This window comes from Homalodisca vitripennis, chromosome 2 (genome assembly GCF_021130785.1).
Source record: "Homalodisca vitripennis isolate AUS2020 chromosome 2, UT_GWSS_2.1, whole genome shotgun sequence".
NCBI lineage: Eukaryota > Metazoa > Arthropoda > Insecta > Hemiptera > Cicadellidae > Homalodisca > Homalodisca vitripennis.
The window spans coordinates 225,306,827-225,331,292 of record NC_060208.1 but is presented as its reverse complement, the minus strand read 5'-3'; the positions used below and the strand labels follow the sequence as shown (position 1 = coordinate 225,331,292).

Here is a 24,466-nt window from a genome sequence, read left to right as displayed (position 1 = left end):
TAAAAGCTTAAAATCCAAAAACTCAGCAGGAATTGACGACATATCCACAAAAGTACTAAAGCACTGTGCAGAAGAACTAATTTGCCCCCTCACTGACATCTTCAATAAATCTTTTCAATGAAGGCCACGTTCCCTCCGCTTTAAAAATATCCAAAATTTATCCAAAATTTAAGACTGGTGGTAGAACAGAATTAAGCAACTATAGGCCCATATCCTTACTCCCAACGGTCGCAAAACTCTGTGAAAAAGTAGTACTCACCAGGCTTCTAGAACACTGTACACTCAACAACCTGATAACAAGCTCTCAAGCATGGGTTTGTCAAAGGTAAAATCAACTACCACAGCAATGATTGAATTACTAGAATCAGTAATTGACAGCTTAGAAAATGGGAACCTAACTACAGCGATCTTCCTCGATTTCAGCAAAGCGTTCATCGATGCTTAGGACACGACCTCATACTGAAGAAACTGAATGCATGGGTGTAACAGCAACGGCCCTAAAATGGTTTGAGAGTTACCTCAAAGACCGTAGTCAAGTAGTTGAAATTAAGTCTACAGTAAAAGGAACCACCAAGGCATTTCGGTCGCAACCTCTGCCAATCCAAAGAGGTGTGCCCCAAGGATCTGTGCTGGGCCCAGTGCTGTTCTGTTCATTCTTTTTACTAATGACCTCCCAGAATACTTAAGTGAATACACTAAAACTTTGATGTACGCAGACGACACAACTTTAATCCTCGACAACCATTCTCCTGAAAATCTGTGCCTGAATGCTTATATTGCTGTCAATATGGCATATCAATATTGTGATGGAAACGACTTAGTGGTGAACCCCTCCAAAACTAGCCAATTAGGATTTGGGAAGAAGATCAGGGCAAATAAACTCCTTACCAGAAGTGAACTTAGTTGACCAAACCAAATTCCTTGGGGTTTTAGTTGACTCTAACTTATCTTGGACCCATCATATTGACCAGCTATGTAACAGACTGAACTCAAGCTTGTATGCCCTCAAGCAGATCAAAGCTATCGGAGATCTGACTACTGCACGTACTGCCTACTTCGCTCTGTTTGAGACACACATAAGATATGGACTGGCTGTATGGGGAGGAACCTCAAAAACCAACATGAACAGAATTCTAATCCTCCAAAAAAAGGCAATTAGAATCCTTGCAAACCTTCATCCCCTGGAAAGCTGCAGAGAGGCCTTTCCAACCCTAAATATCTTGACTGTGACAGCTCTCTATATCCAAGAACTCGTGATGTACGTGGACGGAGAAAACCTTACAAGGCTTGAAGACATTCACTACTACAACACACGCAACTCAAACAATGTACCAACTTCCCACTCACCACTTAACGCAGTATGAGAAGAAACCGACCTACATGGGAAGAAAGCTGAGCAAACTGCCTACCAACAGAAATACGGACGAAGAAGGGAAAAGAACTGAAGACTGCACTCTGGAAACTACTCTCTCAACGGGCCATCTATACACTTCAAGAATTCTATCTGGATGTCTCAAACTATCAGACAAATCATGAATTTTGATGCTATCGATTATTATTATCACATAAATGTAATAACTTACTTTTTGACACTATCTCTGTACTTGATGTATATGAATAAAGAAACTTTTGACTTTGACTTTGACTTTGACTCTGTAATGCCGAACATTCAAATATGACGTGCTTCGCTGTTTTGTCAGCCTCGCCACATTTCCTGCACAGTGTTTCCTGAACTGGAATACCTATTCTATTCAGGTGGCTTCGGAATATCCAATGACCTGTAATAAAACCAGTCACCTTTCGGATCTCCATTCTACTCATTCTAAGGGCATCTGCTGCAATGTTCCTTGATGGTCCCTTGAGCATCCGCTTTGCTTGTACATTCCCCTCAGTATTTCTCCAATGTTGTAGGTGTTTGTTAACCTGTTGGATCCCGTAGCCCGCACAGTTGCGACTGAGGCAAGTGTGCAGTCGTGGCCCGTTGCCGCACTGTTGTGGCCGCGCGCAGAGCGTTTTATTTTTGCGTTTTCTTCAACTCAATTCGCTAAATTAAATGACGTTCAATATACCGGGTTACTCGGGAGAACACTGGCTTTCTCGTGAGGTATATTTTGTTTCGCGCTACGATACTTGGCAGCCTGTTTTTACTCTAAACGTCGAGGCGTTTCAGCCGGGGGTTGCTGTTGTTTGTACACAATAATTATGGCTTCACGTAAGCATGAGTTGTTTGATCAAGATATTAATGAATTATTGGGCAGTGAGTTTAGTGAACTATCTGTTAGTGACGACGAAAGTGATGTGGATATTTTCAGTCGTGTAAGAAGTGGTGATTTTATTTTTAGTGAACTAGTTCGTGATGCAGACTTCAACCACGATTTAGGTTATCTCGATGAACCAGTACCAGGACCATCAGGTGATACTGTTTATTCTAATAATCGTCCAAATAAGCCTACTTTGGATAGTGTTGACTTGGTAATAAACGAGGTAGTTCAAAATTATAATCCCAGAAATGACTTTAGTGGTAATGAAGGAACTGAATGTAGGCCTAACCCCAAACGTAGAAAGCTACCTCCAATTAACCTATCCCTGGGTGAATGATACCAACTTTATTCCGCACATATTTCCATTTGACAGCTCAAAATCTGGAATAAATGCTGATTCTGGAATAAGTAAGGAATCTACAAACCTAGATTTTTTCCTAGTTTGTTTATCCTAGTCTTATTGATTTATAAAAAATAAACTTACACTTGGAATCAAAATATATATATATATATATTATATATATATATATATATAATTTATATATATCTATAAATTTAAATATGTATATTTTGAATTTAGAAATATCAATAATATGAAATAAATAAACATAAAATAAAACTTATGAGTATATGATTATGCAGATGCAAAAAAATAACTATAATGCAAAGTAGTAAACCAAGTGCCAGAAAAAACCCGGGCCAGCAGATGCCCCTGTGCTGCCATAACCCGGGACTCAACAGGTTAACCATCCACTTGGTAAACTGATCTACGTGCTACGTTATATGAGACCCCACACGTTGGTTCAGGACCGGTATGAGGACAGTTGGCTCCCAAGTTAGCGCAACTGTCTGCCCCTTCATTATCTGTGATTCCTCTATGACCAGGCACCCAAGTTAGAATAACTTTATTGGTTTTCGCCAGCAATTTCATGACCCTTATGGCATTCCCAGACTGTCTTCGAATTGCAGTCATGGTTGGCCAAGAGCAGCCCTGCTGTCCGAGTTAATGTAGATGGTTTTGTCTTTGTAGCCCCTTTCCACATTAACTCTTGCACATTCTGCAAGGGCTGTAACTTCAGCCTGAAAGACACTTGCCAGTTTACCTAGGCTAAAGCTTAAGTTAACCCTAGGGTCTGCTCCCCAGACCCCTGCCCCCCAGTACCCTTCAGAGTCTTTGACCCGTCCGTGTACCAGGTTAAAGCCTTCTTCATGTAGTCAGGCTCACCTTTTGACCATTCCTTCCTTTTCAACAATGTTGATTTGAAATGGTTTTTCCCAGTCCATAACCTTTGCCATTCTGTCAGACATCATTTTCTAGAATATCCAGTTGAGAATGTCAACGATCTTGGAGTGCTTACTAGCATGGTGATGATGCCAGTTCCCATTGCACTTCAGTCCTGTAGGCAGCCATCCTAGCCTCTCCTATGATGAATATGTCTAGCGGTGGGAGGTTTAGCACTATTTCCATAGCAGCGGTTGGTGTTCCTCTCATGGCGCCCCATTGTCCCCAAGCATGCCAATCCGCTGTACCTTTGACAGGTTTTTTGCGGCAGTCACCTGTTGGACTTTTGGCCACCATACCACTGAGCCATACACCATCATTGGTCTGATGACTCTAGTGTACAGCCAATGTGACATGTCGGGTCTAAGCCCCCATGTGCATCCTACCGCACGTCTCACCATCATCAATGTAGTCTGAGATCGGATGATTAGGTATTCCAGATGACTATTCCAAGTGAGTTTATCATCTAGTTTGACTCCTAGATAATTTGAACTCCCTGCTTATCTGTATCTGGCCCCCACATAGGACTGGCTGTGTGATTTCCAGTTTCCTCCTACTTGTAAATGGTATCATGACGGTCTTCGAAGAATTCACTGCAAGTCCTTCTTCGTCACACCCATCGCTCCCACAATGGCCAGTGCTCTCTGCATCATTTCCAGACACGTAACCATATGCTTGCCTCTTATGAGTATGACAACATCATCTGCATAGCCTTGAGCATACAAACCCTGTTCATTCAGAGTCCAGAGTAAGTCATCCACAACTATGTTCCACAGGCTTGGTGATAATACACCTCCTTGTGGACATCCTCACTGCGTTTTGACCTCTCTTGTGTCTCCGCACAGAGATGCCAAGAGATTACAATGCCAGAACCATACATGAATGTTGTTATGGAACTTTAATTATAAACATACCACAGTCGAAAGGCACAAACACTGTGTTCTCTGTTCTATGTTTATCAATAACCATTGTAAACACTGTGACCTCTGTTCTGTGTTTAACAATAACCATTGTATATCTTGATATTTAGGCTAAAATGCGTTTCAATGCTCTCAGCTACGTTTGGTGTTCTGTGTTCTACTGTTTCACAGTAATATAATAAATATTTGGTAGATTGAGCTCAGATGTTCGGTTAATTCAATTTTGTTTTTTTAATGGCAGTTAGTTGTGTGTTTTGTTTACTTAAGAGCTTACAAAAAAATTTGAGTAAAATAGTTTAGTTGCCTATTTATCAGTTCAGGTTTATTTTTCTAACAAATCTATGAACAATGTATAAAAATATGTTTTACAATTAACTGTAATTAGTGCAATGATGAACTACCAATTGGGCCGTGGAATGGCTGTAGCTGTTCTACCATCAGCTTCTCCACTCACCAGGTGTCAAACTCTCAGGTTTGTTTTTTGCCCAAAATGGGTTAAATATACATACTCTGTATGAGTTTGTAATGAAACCAACAAATAAAATTTGTGATTTATCAAATGTAAAAACTGTCGCTTTGCACAGTTCTTAAAAACATTAGTTAAGTAGTTGGATTCATTCACTCTCTGAATACTTTGTTAAAATAATTTTTTTTAAATTGATTTTTACAAGTTTTATTTAAAAACTATTATGTATGTAAACTAACAAAGTTATTGTACGCCAGAAAAAAAAAATGTTAGACCCATTTAAATTAATTTATCAAGTCATAAATAATTAGAAACCACCATTTTCAATAATGTCTCAGATTATACTACAATCTTATTTTCAAAAAGTTATTGAAATATGGGCAAAGTCATTCACTGCCTGTGAATTACTACTAATAAAGTGTTTCCAGACTTATGTTGAGTAAACTTTTTCTTTATTTTCACATGAAAAAATAAATACTGTATAAATGTACGATCAAACAAATATAAAATGGCACGATTTAGAGTCACAATTTTACAAAACAAAACTAAAAACTCACCTTGCGGCCGAAACTACCACAGACAATGATGAATCCATGAGGCACGTCCTTGAGCAGTTGGATGGCCTGGATATCCTTGTAGTAGTACGATGCCAACACCTGGGCAGTGGCAGTATCCAGCTGGTCTATTGAGATTGGTGTCACCTCTAACTGAACCGGTAGCCGCGTTCCTGACCAGTGGTACTTGAATGCCTCGTACTTCTGTCAACAGAGACACCCTCAACTTCCAAAAAAGTAACATGCTCCACTATTGATAAGCTACTCTATAATCCACTCAGAATTTGATAAATACTTTTCATACCTGATAATCTGATGGAAATAGTTTCAACCAGAGAGATTGCAAAGTATTATTTATGTTTTGTTTCAATTTAATTTAATAATCATTGTCATCAAATAATTAGTCAAATTTAATTTAGTATAAATATTTATCTCTGTTCCATTTAGAAAATAATTACTCCATATGTTTATTATTTAACCCAATTCTATAATGCCTATACAGGGTGTTCATTTGAAAACTTCAAACTCGTATTAAAAGACTTATAGCCCAAGTATAAAAATTATGTAAACGAGAGTGTATAGTACTAATTGGGAGAACAAAAAAATTATATTCAAAATAGGGGTGCTCATCCCCATGCCACCCCCCCCCCCCATACCCAAAGCCAAACTTTGAAATGGCACTAATACCTTGTTTGAAGTTTTCAAATGAACACACTGTATAGAACACACTTCAATATAGTGTATTAACTGTCTTTAGACATCATGGTAGCATTACACTACATGCAGATGTTAGTTATAATAGTGTACGACATCAGTTTTTAATTTATCACTATAGATATCCTAATTTATCACTATAAATATCCGGTCAATATTTAAGTTATATCATTTAACTATTTAAATTTTAACCTATCTTTAAATGTCTTATTAGTTCTGACCATTTTTGGAAACCACTTATTCGCAAATATTAATTAAATCTCTATATATTTAATATTACTAAATTCTGAATTCTTTTCTTTCCCTTCTATAAAATATACTACAGTGCAAAGTGTCAATAAATAATTAGCAATTTGACTGGCAAGTCTTGACCTCCTATTTTATTGCTCGAAAAATTCCTACAACTTCTTGGTATTATTCAATTATATCATCCTTAAAAAGTATTTGATACCACTCAAAGCTTTCAATACATTGACTAACTAACCAAATATTATACCCGCTTTGAAGCATCAGGACCTCAAATCTGGTCAAGACACCATTTTGGTGATACACACTGATTCTATTAATACATAACCATTTTGAACTCTAAAATTGTGATCTAAAGGTCAGTGCAGAATAATATACCTATTTACATTTGACTTTGAGAATTCTTGTAAATTTTAATTTAACTACAGGTGGCTGAATATTTAAATTAATAAATTAATTCATCAAATGTTTATAATTTATTTACCCAAGAATTTAATTTACATATCACTAATAAACTCAAGATCTTTTAATCCTTTTTGAAAAACATTACTTAAATTTTTTAATCCCACTTCCTTTAGTTGGACTTTGATTTTTTATGTACATGCTATCTGTTATATTTGCTCATATTCAATATTTGTTGAACACTAGCACAATCATCTGAAAATGTAACTGTTCCATATTGAATCTCAAATTTTATTAACCTTTTGACCTCTGAATCTGAGTACAAGCATTTGAGATTTTAACGTGAGACATTATCTCATGCAGATTATTCATACAGTAAAAAAAAAAAAAAAAAAAAAAAAAAAAAAAAAAAAAAAAAAAAAAAAAAAAATAGAGAGAAAGTCAATGTTTAAAAGTTGGACAGTGTTTTATCATCTAAACACTGCCATGAAACCTGACTTAATGAACAAAAATGTGAATATATTATGTGAAAACATATCTTGATAAAGATCATCTGCAGAATTTAGAGTTTGCATGAAACTTTATTTCTAGAATAAGTTCTACAGTGCTGCATGAAATTTGACTGAGCGTCATTGAAGCTTATCACTCAGTAGGTGGACACAATTTTCTTTGTACAGGATGTACAAATTTCTTTTCCATACAGTGTTTGTCATGTTTATTTGACCACAGGACATTTCGGGAATAAAATAAACTGTAAGTTTAAAACTTTTGCAACCTCAGCATAGCCTATTATGCAGCAAGTGGTGTGTCGTACTCCAGCCTTATTTAAATACTGTGAAGACAATTAAAACATCTTTAATTCAGTAAAAATATAAATTTTGTATAATTTTTTTACTTTTTTGGATAACATAGTTAGATTTTTCTACAATTGGACTGCAAAATTAAAGTTATATATCAAATTTATTTTAGAACAATAAACAACTGAGACAATTGATACTGTTTTAAGACTTAACCTCTTGCTTGAATAAAGAGGTAGTGGGTTGGTTATACAAAACCACAGACATTACAGCTGGCAAGCTGCTTATCTCTGTTGATAATACACCACAACTGATATACCTATATCAGTAGGGAGTAGTATTACATTGTACTATTCAGCCAAAACAAAGATACAGAAATTATATTTATGTCTATTAAAACAGTTGTAAAACGATATATGTGTACACAGAATGCAATATTTTATAGTATCATTCAATCGAGTAGCAATTTATATTAGCCAGTGGCAAATTACCAGCATATCTTTGAAATGTGGGGTCCATTCAATCAATAATCTGTGATGATTGTATAAATCTGATTGTAGTAAGTAACAACAACTCTTTCCCAATATTGATTTCATTAAAATTATAATGGAACTGTTTTTATTCTTGTAGTACATCTTTCATATCTTTCTATAACACTAGGCACAATCAAAGTATCCAATCAAACATTTGCCGGTAGAGTTAAAACAAGTACTCAATGTTTACAGAATTTAGCTACTGTTGAAAGTATTCTCTTTATTCTCAATATTTGAAGTTTCTTTGAACATGATGTTCTGTATGTCATTTTTTTAATTGCCTTTTTTAATTAATTAAAACCATTATGCATTATGAAAATGTATACACCATATTGTATGAATTTTATAATGCAAGACAAATGATTTATTGTGCAGCACAGAAGTCCCAACGAAACTGAAGTGCATTTCCGTATCCACATACTTGTAGCTGTTATTTATAAATTTATACATCCCCACAGTATAACAAGGGTGTCACACACCACCATTTTTAATGGCATTCCAGAGATAAGTTATCATCATTGGAAGATATCTCTGTCTCTGAATAAGTTTAAAATCATTGAATGTTTAAGTTTAAAGGCCACAAAATTGGATTCCTGAAGTTGAATAGCGAGATAGTTCATTAACGAGTATGTACTGTATGAAGTAACAATTTTTTAAGATGCAAATTTCTACGGTGTATGTACTATTACTAATATTTTAGTAATTTATACTGAAAAAAACTACAATATAATGTTACAGAAGAGAAAACTGCTGGAGATGGAAGAATAAATGAATTTTATTTCCCGTAAATTATTACAAAAATACAAGCATGAAAAAGGCGAGAATTATACTGTCCACTTTGACCAGTAGTGTGGCCAGTTGTAAAAATAAAGAATATAGTTTTAACATGTGAATCAGAGTCAAGCATTATAATAACTTTACTTAGTATTTCGCCAACCGCAACATCTGAGGGTTTCAAAAAAAATTAAATATATATATTAGTGAAAATAAATAGTATAAATGATTTTTTAAATAATAGAAAGAGATAAAGTAACTAGAAAGAGGAATGAAAGAAGTGATTGTGGTGTTAGCACTGTTACTTGGCATGACACGTCATTAATAATTATTAATAGAGAACGCAATTGTTTTTCTCAAAAACTTGCGAGTATCATGCAAGGAGACCTAACATGCACACGCAGTTATTGTGGCGCAGTTCTAACATTAGCATTCGGGACTAACTAATCGCCAGGACCACACCAGTCTTCCCAGCACTCTTAGTCTCTGTATTCCTGGTCTATTAGATCCCGATAAAAAGTGCTCATCCTCTGTCTGGTGAGAAGGACAATCTAGAGTCAGTCCTTCCACCCGAGTACAATCTCATCATGACTTGATCAAGCAACCACTGTGCCTCTCGAGAGATGTGTTAATGGTGGTTACTGCAGTTGTATGATTCCAGAGCAGATGAATTGTCATTAAGCAATAAATTAATCTCAAGATGATATTATGTATGCTTTAGTTGCAAAGAAAATACTGCTTCTGATGGACTGAACACAACACAAGGCTTCGTCAATACTAGATGAGACACCATTGTCTTGGTCAGCAATAAGCAGATGACACATAATGATATCACACTGTGACTAAATTATATTCTGCGTTGGTTTCATTACTAAATATATGTGCTTTATTAACGTTATTACATTTAATAAAAGGAATATAAAAAAACCTACCTAACTTCTAATAAGAATTCAAATTTTCTTTTTTTAATAGTAATTCATGAATTCAAAATAATATTAGTTAAACATACTACACATAAATTGTAATAAGCTTATTCTATTAGTGTACAACCACATTTAAAGTATTAGTGTACTAGCACATACAGGGTGTTTGAAAAGTATGGGTACGGCTTAATATTTAAAAAACCATAGGAGATAACATCTATAAACTTTGCACAGTGTCATATGGCTATGTAAACTATTACCATGACATGCCAACCATGGGGGGACGGCCCACAGAGGAAAACATGGAAATCTTAAATTGAAGCATGGGTCGAGTGATACCTCATTTGAAAGAGCTCACTTAGTAGAGTTGAATGCCACAAACCGCATCTCAAAAGGTTTATCCAATCAGAAATGGCGGGTTGTTTTAGGTACACATTGTGAAGTACATTATACGCTGCCATTTCTGACTGGATCGTCGTATTCTGATGCGGTTGGCGGCGTTTCACTCTACTAACCAATGTGTTTTCACTGACTTTTTTTAATTAGCAAATTATGTCATAAATTTATAACACAATAAATACCGATGTTTTTTAGTTTTATTTATTGTGTTATAAATTTATGACATAATTTGCTAATTAAAAAAAGTCAGTGAAAACACATTGGTTAGTAGAGTGAAATGCCGCCAACCGCATCAGAATACGACGATCCAGTCAGAAATGGCAGCGCATAATGTACTTCACAATGTGTACCTAAAACAACCCGCCATTTCTGATTGGATAAACCTTTTGAGATGCGGTTTGCGGCATTCAACTCTACTAAGTGAGCTCTTTCAAATGAGGTATCACTCGACCCACGCTTCAATTTAAGATTTCCATGTTTTCCTCTGTGGGCCGTCCCCCCATGGTTGGCATGTCATGGTAATAGCAAGGAAAAATAGTTTACATAGCCATATGACACTGTGCAAAGTTTATAGATGTTATCTCTTATGGTTTTGTAAATATTAAGCCGTACCCATACTTTTCAAACACCCTGTATATCCAGAATATGGACCAGATAAACTGTTACTCTAATAAACGGTTATGCTGTTAGAGGGTCGATACTGACCCCATGAGCTAATACAGGTTAACGGATTTTTCCTGAACATATAATTTATAATTTTATGGAACAAGTTTTTTTAGTTAACTAATTGTTGTCATATGTAAAACCTAAATTCGAGGCCAAAAGTTCTTTAAATAATTTTAAATTCTGACTAAAATATACTAAAATATTTGTAGTTTAATTTAATATTATAAATTTGACAGTTTTATAACAGCTAGAACAAAAACACTAGTCTGAAACAATACAATAATAGTCCCCAATGAAACAACAACAACCAGTCACAAACCTGTGTATCTGTCCATTTCTCGTGGAAGATGTGACGGGACTTAAAGGCCTCAGACAGCAGTTGTGACCGATGTTCTGTTGAGAAACGCATCGTGTCTCCCTTCTTATTGTTCTCCTTGCGAGCCTGTATGAGAAACTCGTTGGGAGAGTTTGGGGCAACTCGGAGTACCAAAACATCTCCGTACATCCACCGGTTGGTGACCTCCAAGTTCTGGGGCTTGTACGTGGTGATCCCATGAGTCCCAATTGAGAATATCCTTTTGTATCTGTAAAATACACAGTTAGTATTCAAATTCTTCTTCTTAATGTCACTTTTATCTGACACCTATAGAATGTCATAAGCCTGCCTATTAGTAAACAATGAATAATAAGAAAATCTGTTACATACTTATTCTCCACTGGCCTATCTTGACGTATAAAATTAAAATTTTACATACGTATATTATTAATTTACTAGCTACATCTGTATCCCAAATATAAAATATAACCGAAATGAATCCATTTATTTGGTTACTGGCAATAGTTTTATATATATATATATATATATATATATATATATATATATATATATATATATATTGTAAACAGTAAGGATTCTGTGGTATAGTGGTAGCACACGTACCCGGCAAGTGAGAGATCCGGATTCGAGTCCTGTACGACTGTACGGACTCGAGAGCAAGTACTTTTTTGTAATTCAGTGATTATTATTAAATTAAATTTGGCTATTGCCATGCATACAAAATTAATGAATGTAAATAAAAATCGTTTGGCAAGGTACTAGGTCTTCCGATCATATTTTAGTTTGATTATTTAAACGCATATGTTAAAGAAGAAACGGCCAAATACAATAGAATTGAATCGTAAAAAAGTAAGGAATATGTGGTGTAGTGGTAGCACATTCACCCGGCAAGTGAGAGATCCGGGTTCGAGTCCCTGCGGAGCAAGTACTTTTTTGTGATTCAATGTCATTTAAATTATATATATATAATTAAATATATTTATATAAATATACATATATATTTATATAAATATACATATATATTTGTATAAATATACATATATATTTATATAAATATACATATATATTTTATATAAATATACATATATATTTATATAAATATAAATATATATACATGTGTTAGTTATAAATTAACAATTCTATTATACATTAAAATTACTTTTTTAAATACTTTTTGGTTCATTATAACATTTTTACATTATATAAATTATATATGACAAAATAAAATAGAATGTGATCAACTGCTAACTATAATTGAATCAACTGTTGAATAATAAAAGTATGTTGATTTTGATTATTGGCATGGAAACATCAATATCATTTCTTTGGCAATTCCATTGACAGCCATCTTATAAAAAGTAATAATAACGCACTGATAATACACTGTAATCATTTAAAAAATAAATATTTTCACAGTTCAAAAGCACTGGCAAGAAAGGAGCAAATTATCAAACATTAAGGCTATTATACAGTTATCATTCCCGCCCTTAGATATTGTTATCCATGGCTTTGCACACATTTCTCTGTAGTAATTTTATATACACACACAACACTAATTATTACTACAGAAAATATATATATATATATTATACCATTGGCAGCTGTGAAAGATCATGATTACTCGATGGGGTAACGTAGTCATGAAACGTGTTAAATTATAATCAAGATCCTTAAAACATTCTGAATGTAAATCTAAAAAACTAGATGATTATCGAGAAGAAACAACTAAGCCATTAAATGTAAATTCAACACACGTATGAATGTTTAATCACTATGTACATATTTTATTTATTTGTTTAATTTTTTTTTGTTACAAGATATGTGTACAAATTAAAGATTATATAATGGAGAAACAAGAACAGCTAATACATTTTTAATACCAAGAGTTTGTAGTTCTTTTCATAGTAATGAAAAATAAAATAAGTTAACAATGTACTTGTTACTAAAATTGTGTTTTTTAAAGAAAGCTGTTATTTAATCCATTGTAAGTGCTTTAAGTATCAGTTACAACAGAGGGTTAAAGTATTAAATTAAATTGTTCATCCAGCATTAAATAAGGACTTATTTTAGAATGAGATTGTATTAGATGGTTCTACTCGGCTGAACTGACTCAAGGTTATCTAACATCTGTTATATGTGTATCATGAGTTTACATCTGTATCACTCAGCAATTCTCACACACTTGGCTCAGCAAATGAGCTGCTGAGACAGAATTTCTGGAACTCCTTATATTAATAACCTCTCATAACAAATAAGTTACATCTATATAAGGATTTTTATACTATCATAACTAGTTTTTGAAAAATAACATATAAAAACGTTTTATTAAATTAAAACAACAACAACAAAATCACAATTTTTATTATTTGCAATTTAAAAACTGTAGTTATATAAAATAAACAAGCATGCTAAAAAAATAAAAACTGTTTTTTAAATCATCTTTACAACTTTACTATTTGACTTGTGTTTTTATTTTCTACATAGGACGATTTAATTAATTAAACTGAAATAAAATAAGTTAACCCTAGAACTGGCGTCATTTCATCCTGTAGTGTCGGGCTGTTTTGGAGCTCATTCGCGCAAGGTTTTTTAAAAAAGTTTATTAAAAATATAAAATAAAAGCAATATAAATAAGAGTGTATATTTTTTGTTCAGAATTAAACGTACAATTGCACTATATTGTAAAATTAACCATACAAAAATTTTCTAATAAAACACTTTTTTTTAATCAAATATAAAATTTACGAAAAATATTTCTTAAATTTGGGGGGGACCATATCTAGCAAATGAAGTTATAGTGAGAAATATTTATAAGTGAGATAGCCATTCTGTGTCAAATTTATCTAGTTTCAGACAAACATAAACATTAAACACATTTATGAAAGCATCATAAAGCTATAGAACAAAAAGCAGTGATGCGTATAAATTCTGAAAATCGGGGTGTGTGCACGTAAGACTTTGGTAAAACAAGTTTTTTGCTAATACATTTATCTATGAATACATGTTATATTGCAATATTTTATTACTTAGAATAAAATAGAATATACAGTACTAATGAAATAATTACCATAAATTATTTTTTGAAAAGTAAAAAAAAAGTTAAATTTTGCCATTATTCAAAAATTTTGCGAAAAATTTTCATTCAGCAAAATATAAAATCGTTTCTAAAGCTTGTACTATATCAAAATTTATAAATTTTATTGTTTATAAGTAATAGGAAATATTATGTAGTTAGAAAACTATAAATATAACTAAATATATTGAAAAAATAAAGAATAACCCAAACAGTTTATTATATATAACCAAAGAAATTACAGGAAATATATATTTTATTGTGAAAACTATCTATTTACCAAAAATAAATAGTTACTTCAGAGCTAAAAAGAGTGCTATAAATAACGTTTAGTAAGTGAAAACAATAACAAACTATGTGAAATGAATTTTAGCCGTCATTTTGCCATAGCCTACACAAAGCCGGTAATTTCTCAAACATATTTCAGTAAATAGAAATTGATTTATTCTAAAATATATATGTTTACACTACTACGACAACAAACAACACACTACAACATTAAATACGACACTAAAACACGCGTAAACTATTAAAACTTACAAATACCCACAGCTCGGCACGAAAGTGATACAGAACGGCAGCGGCAATATGGCGGTCACAACAAACTGCATCGTTTTCTTTTACGTTCAAAATGACAAGCTTGCTACGTCATAACCATAATACAAAGAGGAATAAAAACTCATCTGTTCCCTAGCATTTTTCTTCCCGAATCCAATGGTGCATGAATTATATCGATACTTACCGGAGTATATTGTAAAAAGTAATTATACGAGGGAATGTTTAACCGACAAAATTTTGACGGTTTAACACTACAGAAGCGGCATTGACTGACAAAATTATGTCGATTAACAGTTCTAGGGTTAACAGATTAAAACTAAAAACGAACAATACTTTAAATGCGTCATATTCCGGTAATGTTTTGTTTTGTAAACTAAATCCAAATGCATGAATTAAAGAAATATGCGAGTTTTAAATGGAAACCGGAGAATGAGAGTGTGAAGTTTCATGACCACTTTACTACTCAACAATGTAGAATCACTAATTTCCAAAATGGCTAGATGATGACAATCTTTCTGGCAAGTTCTATGAGACGTCACTGTGACATAATTGTTGCCAAAACAGCAAAACAAATTTCACCATTGAAATCAGCAATTCTTTTCGTTGAAATGGTAAATAAATAGTGGCGATAGTCTTCACTTATGTACTATATAAATTGTCAAAACAAGTGCATGTCAGATCGACATTATAATGTCGATTGCCAGTTCTAGAGTTAAGAAAAAAAGTTCTGTAAGTGCAATTTATCATTTCATAATCAAAATAAAGTTAACGTAGAGCATTATAATATGAGATATAACTTACTTTCCCTTCCACGATGAGTGTTTGATGACATGGTAACACACTACATCTTCATTATCTGGTATTGGCATCATCTTGGCATCTGCAAACATTTAAAGGGACTATAGTTTTTAAACAAAGCACACACTTTTTATAAAGTGGAACCTCGATATATCGAACCTTATGGTGAAATACAAAACTTCTATATATTGAGAACTTCGGTATAATGAGGTTCGATATATCTAGGCTTGTTAGGGGGCAAAACTTTGATATACAGGGTGTCCTGTAACTCCCTGGATAAAGGTATATACCACGTTATTGCTCAGGTCAAGACAAACATATTCCACCATAATGGGTCCCTCCGATAAATAGTTTTCCATCTGTCTGTCTATATGTGTTTTTTATTAAAAAAATTAATATCTTAAAAAGTAATAAATTAAATTATACCAAATTTCTATGATCAATTATTTAAATTGAATAATAAATAACTGATTTAGAAACAGATTTACTGTGACAAGACATGGCCCACATTGAGGTTCTCAGCGAATAGCCAACAATAAAAAACCTGAATAAACGATTGTGAATACTTTTTTCTGGAAATGTGTAGTAAAAACTTATAACTAGTATTATATATCAATTTAAATTTATTAATTTTAACAAAACATACAAGTATTTCAGTACAGTCCCACAGTACAGAATCACAGTAAACGTCCACATCAAACAGAGGGTGGAGTGGTGATTCACCACTGGTGAGAACAGAAAACAAAGTTTTTGTCGGTGGTGGAGGTTTTAAGTCTTGACATGAAAAATATGGTAGTGTACATCGATTTGTTGAGCTGATAAACTGAAATTTCAATATATAGAGGTTAACAGTAGTCAACATTTGATATATTGAGGTAAATTAGCATTAAGTAAACGGCACATTCAAGGCGAATGACAAAAATTGGATTGATCAAGGAATTCAATACATTGAGATTCCATATATCAAGGTATTCGATATATCAAGGTTCTACTAAATTACCTATTCATTCCTTCCTACAGGTTTCCTCATTCTTACAACCAAACTTCTTGAATTTGCTCAAGATTAGTAATGGTAGTAACAAATATTAGTGAGATTAAAACATTTATTCAAACTATTAACAAATTCTGAAAAATTGTTTTAGTGAAATGTGCTATTTATTGTAGTGCAGAAACAGATTACAAATGTACTTATAAAAAGTGATTTCTTTTACTTAAATAGTTCACCAGAAACTTTACATATAAAGTTAATATCCAGACAAAAATTAAAAATATGATAATTCTGATAAAAAGGTTCAATTCCAAATAATGTAAACACATATTATATTATATTTTTATACAAATGTGGTTTTGTTTACACATAAAGACTAACAAAAAAGTACATAGCCTTATAATTCACTAATTTACAATTGTATTATAAACCACATTAGAAAATATGTTGAAAGGTGTATCAATTTAAAACATAAAGCAACTATACACAATATCCATGATTCCTATTTTTAAAGTTAACATTGTTATTCTAAATTTTTATTAGAATTTCAGTTCAGGAAAATATATTTATAAGATAGGCTATATTAAGATGAGGCAATTAAAAATATATTTGTCAATCAGGTGTAAATTAAAACATTCTCTCATATGATATGAGTATTAATACTTCAACTGCATTTGATATAATATAGAGTGTGTATTTCAGTCAGATTCCATCAACAATAGTTTGGGCTATTTAGAACTAATCAAATGTTTCTTATCAGTTTTCCTGTCATTTGAGGCTGTATAACTCATATCAATGATATACAATATATAGTCCGCCTCTAGGAGTTTAAAAACAAACCACAAGCCTAAATCATTGATCGAGATATCTTAAACAATAATCCTAAAAAGAAACTTTACCCAAAGAATAATATTTGGTATAAAACTTTTCCAAAAACTTCACATGAATCAATTATTACGAGAAAAATTATATAATTACAACCTCTACAAGAGTCATATTCAATAACAAATTCTATGTTAAGAAAGACCTATTGTGACCTGTATTCTGTAGATCAGGTGTTTTTTTTTTTTTTTTTTTTTTTTTTTTTTTTTTTCTAAAGTAAACAATTACCAATAACAATAATGCAAACCTGGGCAATTTGACCTAAATAAAATACGTTTTTGTTAATTTAAACCTTCTAAGATAAAAATTCATATCAGTCTGACACAAGTGCCTCCAGACATCCAACATGCGACATAAGAAAAACATCCCTTGAGGAAGTACTTATCACTAAAAGATCAAATTTTAAAATGGTCTGAATGCTTCCGTCCATTACTACTAGCTAAAAAAAAAACGCACTTGACAAACAAACACATATTCTAAATTCACCAAGCCATAACTTCCTACGTCTTGCCAGAAATGTAGTTCCACTTTTAATGTTCTAAAATTCATTATTTGTCATTTTCACCCCTAAAAATACTGTTTTGTTCAGGAAGACTGTTGTGATAGGCCAACGCGAATCTCATTGATGGTATGGATAAAAAAATATGAAAATAATGCAAACCAACTGAACCAAACTTTCTACAAACAAATAAATTGTGTAAAAAACAAACATAAGTAAGCAAAACTAAATTCCTAATTTTGTATGTACGTACTATCTACTTACACAAAAAGATCAGCCTGAGAGCTATCGTTTCATTTTTGTTGTGCCAGTTTCATCAAAACTGATTGATTTGTTAGTTAACAAACAGATTGTTGATTTTTAGAGAGTAATTGGCTTTTAATTATATTTCAATTTGTTTTTAAAGGAACTAAATCTACCTGTGATGCAATAGATGACTTGATCAGGTATTTGAAAACATGGACTATGCTCAGATCACCTATTGTGACCTGAGGAAGGCTTTTGATTGTGTTGATCTTAGTGATTTCATCAAAAAGCTAAATTATTATGGTTTTTCATGCTCTATATTGATATTTTAAGTCCTATTTATGTGACCCACAACAGATTGTCAGCATCAATGATGTAAGGTCTAAGGACATAACAGTAAAATATTGTGTCCCACAGGGCTCTGTCCTTGGACCACTTTTCTTTCTAATCAGTATAAATGATTTGCCTTACTCTGTAACAGCTAGAATCATACTATGCTGATGATACAGCTTTCAAAATTATCCTAAGAGACTTTAAAAGATGCTTTGCACTGGTTTTGAAATAATGAATTTCTTTTAAATGAAGAGAAGACACAAAGTATAATCTTTAGTTTGAAACCCTATCTGGTCTCTCTTGACAATAGTTTCATTACCAATGCAAAATTTTTGGGAATTTACCTAGACAACCACCAATTACATTGGAACCAACACGTACAATATATAAGTAAGAGGCTCTCTAGAGTCATTTACCTTTTAGGTAATTTAGAAAGGGCTGTTCCTAAAAACTACGTAAGGGCTGCCTATTTTGGATATTTTCAAGCAATTTTTCGATACAGATTAATTTTTTGGGTCATTTGTGTGAGAATTGAAGACATTTTCATCGTCCAGAAAAAAGCTATTAGAGTAATGACTAAATTCTTATCAACTGGAACATTGTAAACCACTTTTTATTTTATTGAAAATTCAAACCATTATTAATCTATTTTTAATGATCCACATCTCAAAAATCCAAAATTTCTAAAATTTAACAATGGCATTCACTCATATAATACACAAACTAAGAATAATGATGCAGTATGGTATCCCTGAAAATCTACAATTCTTTAGAACCATTAGTGAATAGGTATCATCAAAAAACTTTTATTAGGCTTCTTTATGATTGGTTTATGAAGCACCTCTTCTATAGCTTAGGTCAATTTTTAGCAATAGGGAAAACTTAATTTTAGCTGCATAACTGTTCATATGGCTTTTGATGTTATAATGATTTTTTTGTAGTTTCCTTTATTTTAAATTAACACTAAATTTAACATTTAATGTTTACATTATAGACTTGTTACTAGATTGTGCCATTAGTTTTACCTTTCAGTTAATTTTTGCTTGTATTTTCATGAAAGCCATGAAATTCATAGTTTAGGCTAGTTTACTGCATAAAAATTTCATTCTAAATAGTTGATTATACGACGAACTCATATTCTTACTTTGAAAAAAATAAAATTAATGAATAAAAGTAAATAAATTAATTTCCTAATATATTAACTGCTCACGTTTTAACATCCCATTACATGTACCTAACTATCAAAAATAAATTAACTGTATTAGAGTTAACCCACAGCGATTAAACATTTGGGTAGGGTAGATAAGCGGACCCGGTTTTTTATATCGAAGAATGTAACCATCGATACCTAATATTAGCATATCAAATCCTAGACTATCAATCGATTTAAAAGTATCTATAGTCCTCAATAATAATCATATATGTTTTGAATTAAAATATGAATTTAATATTTACAGTGATCAAACAAATTATTATAACCAAAACTAGGAAAACTGAAGACAACCATATTTGCTCCTCTAACAGTTACAGTTGTTTCTTTCCCACAATATTCACATACTGGAGTTTTCGTTACGAGGAGTCCAACATGTTGAAGCCACGAAAAACATGTCTTAGGCCTATCATCTTTCAAAGCAATGTCATATAGTTTTTTAAAATTGACTGCCATTTTTAATAATCAAATGTTACTTATGTAAAATTGAAAAACTACCCTACGTGTATAATTTGAAAGTGTTTACAGCTGTTGATATAGATTATTTGTTAATTGTTCAAAATAATTAATCAGTATCGATTGATTATATCGATGGTTATGATTAAGTAATATCGTTTGCCAATTTCGATACAAACAACCGGGTCCGCTTATAATACCCTACCCGAACATTTATATTCATTAGAAGGCAGTGAAGGCTACTGCACGGGATGGTTGATGGTGCTGTACTAAGCTGTTCTGACCACAGAACACTAACTTAAGACATGCTATCAGGGGCAGATAACACTAAAAATTACAGATAAAAAGAAGCACAGTACACAAAAATAACCGCAAATTGATATTTACATTTCATCATTAAAAAACATGGCTATTTGTGATTTGCACCCCCTAAATCCATAAACATTTTTGTTCAGGACGAGCGTGTACATTTAATTTAATGTCATTTAAATTTTGATTTCCTACTCTGGCCGTTAACTTCACTAGTAGGCCTACCAAGTAAATCTCATTTCTAGTAGATAATTTGGTTCATTAATTCCATTTTCATTGTGGCCGCTTATTATACTGCACCAATACAGACTGCTTAAGAGTGTAAAAACAACCATGGGTTATTTGTGAACGTTCAATTACTCAATATAACAAATATAATTTTCAATAACACCAATTTTTCTTCTGTTTTGAGTTTCAAATAGGCTTACACTATGATATCAAAATGACTGCATGTGTTCCTTTACATTAGAATAAACCACTTATGTTTATTCTGTTGGAAATCTGTTAATGTTTTTGACATATATTAATTAATATATACTAGTACTGCTACAACATATACTCATTCACATCATCATCAGTCATGTAAGCCTAATTTCAGACTGGGATAAATCTATGGCCTAATGTTTAGCCTAATCTGAGAATAAGCTTATCAAGCAAGTCACAAGCCACTAACAATACTTACTACTGAAAAACCAAAATAACTGATCCATTATTAGTATATTCGCTCTGCTATGTTTGAGAGATCAACCATCAATCCTGTCATTGTTGTAAATACAGATTTCCTAAATGACTAGTAACACTGTTTAGTCTACGTTGTCAAAGTAAATAAGGTTATGATAAAATTACTATTTCTTGGAAAACCTACCTTAAGTTGCCAGTCACTTGCTAAGTAATAAACAAACAAAAAATAGATGAAACAATAGTTTTACTTTTAAGATCTTTCAATGTTGTAAGGTGAAGAAACTAACACCAGATAAAAAACATTATTTATTCAATTTTACTTCATCACATCCCAACTGACATGTCCGGTATCAATCGAAAACCACTTCTACTTTAGAATAATAGACCTTACTACTCCGACACTTCTTTTCCTGTCTTCCATCAGTTGATCAGTTCCATCACGAATCACGATCGTAGATGCCATATGATAGTTTTTTCTTCATTAAGTCATGGCTTTTAAATCTATTCATTCGCCTACCAAATCTCTTTTTTGGCAAAATTTAACGTTATATTAATATTGTATACATAAAATAAAAGATGCATAACATTCTCAAATCACCACTAACCAAATTTGAATGTTGAATTTAGTTCCAGTTCAACTTCTTTTTATTGCAGCGTCTGCTATATAACACTATCTCAGCCTTGACTCCTGTTATCTCGAGTCATGTTCTTCTGAATAGTGCACCTGATAAAACGATGAGACTGCCACTTTACCTATTCATAGATGTCTCTGATGTCGAAACTATATGTAAAGGTTCGCTTTGAGATTCTTCGTCTCAACTTTCTTTGGATCTCTTAAGACGAACATGGCTCCAGTTTCCAGGAGTTAAGTCTGAGACAGTGTCTAATACCAGACGCTGCAATAAAAACGAAGGTAAACTTGAGCTAAATTCAAGATTCAAACTAAATCAACCATTCCTACCATATTTGCATAATGTGTAGACCACAAACCAATTATCTAGAAACTCCTAATTTGTTTCAGATATTAATATGTAGTAAATAAAGTTACCTACCTATAATTTCATAAACATTCTGACCTAATAGAATGTTCCTATACCAAAAAAGTAAAACTCGAGGTTTTAACATTATTATTAATTTATAACATTCACTTGAAGTTTGCTTACTGGTTATTTACAGTTTTTTAAGGAACAATAAAATAATGCGTTATATATATGCTATAGTCAAACTGTGATTGTACGACCCTTACAATATGAATTAATAATAATATTTATTATAGCCCAAGTAATATTGGTAATTAATTTAAACTTACTTGTAATGTATACCAAAATTATGCTTAACTTGTTTTATAAATAGTTCATCTTTCCTGTTTACCATACATGAATGTCGAAAACTTGGGAAACTTAGTTTATATTCCGCTAATATAACAGCATATAAAGGATTTACGTTACGAACCAGACAGATTTAAGGAAGTAAATTTTAGTAGTCGGTAAAAAATGTTAAATTTCGGAAACAGAAAAATCAACTTCTTATGCTAAACAATCTCAAATCAAGAAATAAAACGATGCCAAGCATGATCGAAGCTATAAAAGAGTTCACTCATCCAGATAACGAGTACGGTAAAAAAATCGGAGGATTAATGGGATTATGCAGTTATTACAGAATACATGTTCCAAACTTTGCGGCATAGCCAAACCGTTAACAAAATCATTAAAAAAGAACAAAGCAACTTAATTAGACACGAAACTATGAAGTAGCTTTAAAAGACTAAAAGAAAAACTAACTGCTAAACAGTTGAGACATTTGAACTTTGCATAACAGGACTACAGTATATCAGAAAGAGATTTATTAGCTGTAGTTTGGGCAGGAAAGTACTTCAGATGTTATCTTAATAGAACTTCGTTCTCTATTTATAGAGACCAGAGTGAATGCTGTCATTAAAGGATCCTTAAAGCAGGTTAACAAGGTAGGCTTTAAAATTAGCTGAATATGATTACAAAGTAAGCCTAAAACCAAGTGGGAAGAACAAACTTGTAGTTAAAATGTGTTAAATATGATCTTTCTCCTATTTTAAACCACTCGAAATTATAACATTTTCTAAATCAAAGAGTTGAATAAATAGTGTTTTTGTAGTTCAAACATTGGTGTTAAAATTCATTACTTTTTTGAAAACATCCAGATGTAGCAGCTGTTTATTCCATGGTTTAAATAATTCCTTTTAGACGCGTTACAGAGACGTATTATTTGTCTCCTGTGTTATTTGTCCGACAATTCTAGTTTCATATCTGATATCAGTGGATGACCCTCACGTTGGGAGCTTCTATAATTAATATTTCTGACTACCGTCTATGAGTCTTTAATATATCATTCACTGTTCAAGATTAACGTTTATGGAAGTCACTCCCTGACAATATCAGACATACTGAGAACTATATTTCAGTCAATATAGCTTACTTTATATCGTTCTTTACATTTGTTTAGTACAGTCTTAATGGAATGTTATTAGTATTGTCTGAATTTTTCATATTATCTTGAGTTTGGGTATAAGAGAAGGCTAAAATAACCCTAAATCTGCCTATAAAAAATAAAGACATGTTTCATTTAATTATTTAGTATATAACTTCTTCGTGTGATAAAGTTTTATAAGATTTTGAGTAGTACCTGTCAACATAACTCTCATTTTTGTTAAATGACAATAAATTGCTTAACACATGAATGTGACAGACACCACATTATGTTGAACACGCGGACCACTAAGTGGTTTATTCACGCGGAAAAGAGCATTCATTTTTATCCGCATTTTTATTTTTGTTTACATACTTACGCTATTATTCTTTCTAAATGCAATCATTAACCAAGCTGTGCTCTTGCCTATTGAAATGTTATTATAGCAACAATTTTTTACCGAAATCCATTACAGTTTTAAACGTATCATAATAAAAAAAAGAAAGAGATTTTGAAAAATATTAAAACTCTATCTTTAGAGTTAGAGACTTTAGATGGCAATATTTTTACTTTTTACTACTAGGGACTTTGGTCTGACATTCTTTTCCATCTTTTATGCAGGGGAGGGGGGGGGCTGTCTGTAGTTTTGAATAACTTCTTCTATGTTACCTACATGGTAGCCGGCTTGACGTTGACCAATCAGAATACGACAACACA

The 24,466-nt window shown here is 32.4% G+C and overlaps 1 protein-coding gene across 1 annotated transcript in view; it reads right to left on the bottom strand.

Annotated features, from left to right (window-relative positions):
- The window catches only part of LOC124355448 (dnaJ homolog subfamily C member 13), a 102,402-nt gene extending 80,963 nt beyond the window's left edge, over positions 1–21,439 (bottom strand). The window contains exons 1-4 of the mRNA XM_046806589.1: positions 21,309–21,439; positions 15,707–15,785; positions 11,257–11,521; positions 5,487–5,687 (exon numbers count right to left, since the gene is read on the bottom strand). Of these exons, the coding sequence (XP_046662545.1) occupies positions 5,487–5,687; positions 11,257–11,521; positions 15,707–15,785; positions 21,309–21,336 (573 nt within the window). The 5' untranslated portion in view covers positions 21,337–21,439. The remainder of the gene's footprint in view (positions 1–5,486; positions 5,688–11,256; positions 11,522–15,706; positions 15,786–21,308) is intronic.
- Between the last annotated feature and the right edge of the window lie 3,027 nt (positions 21,440–24,466).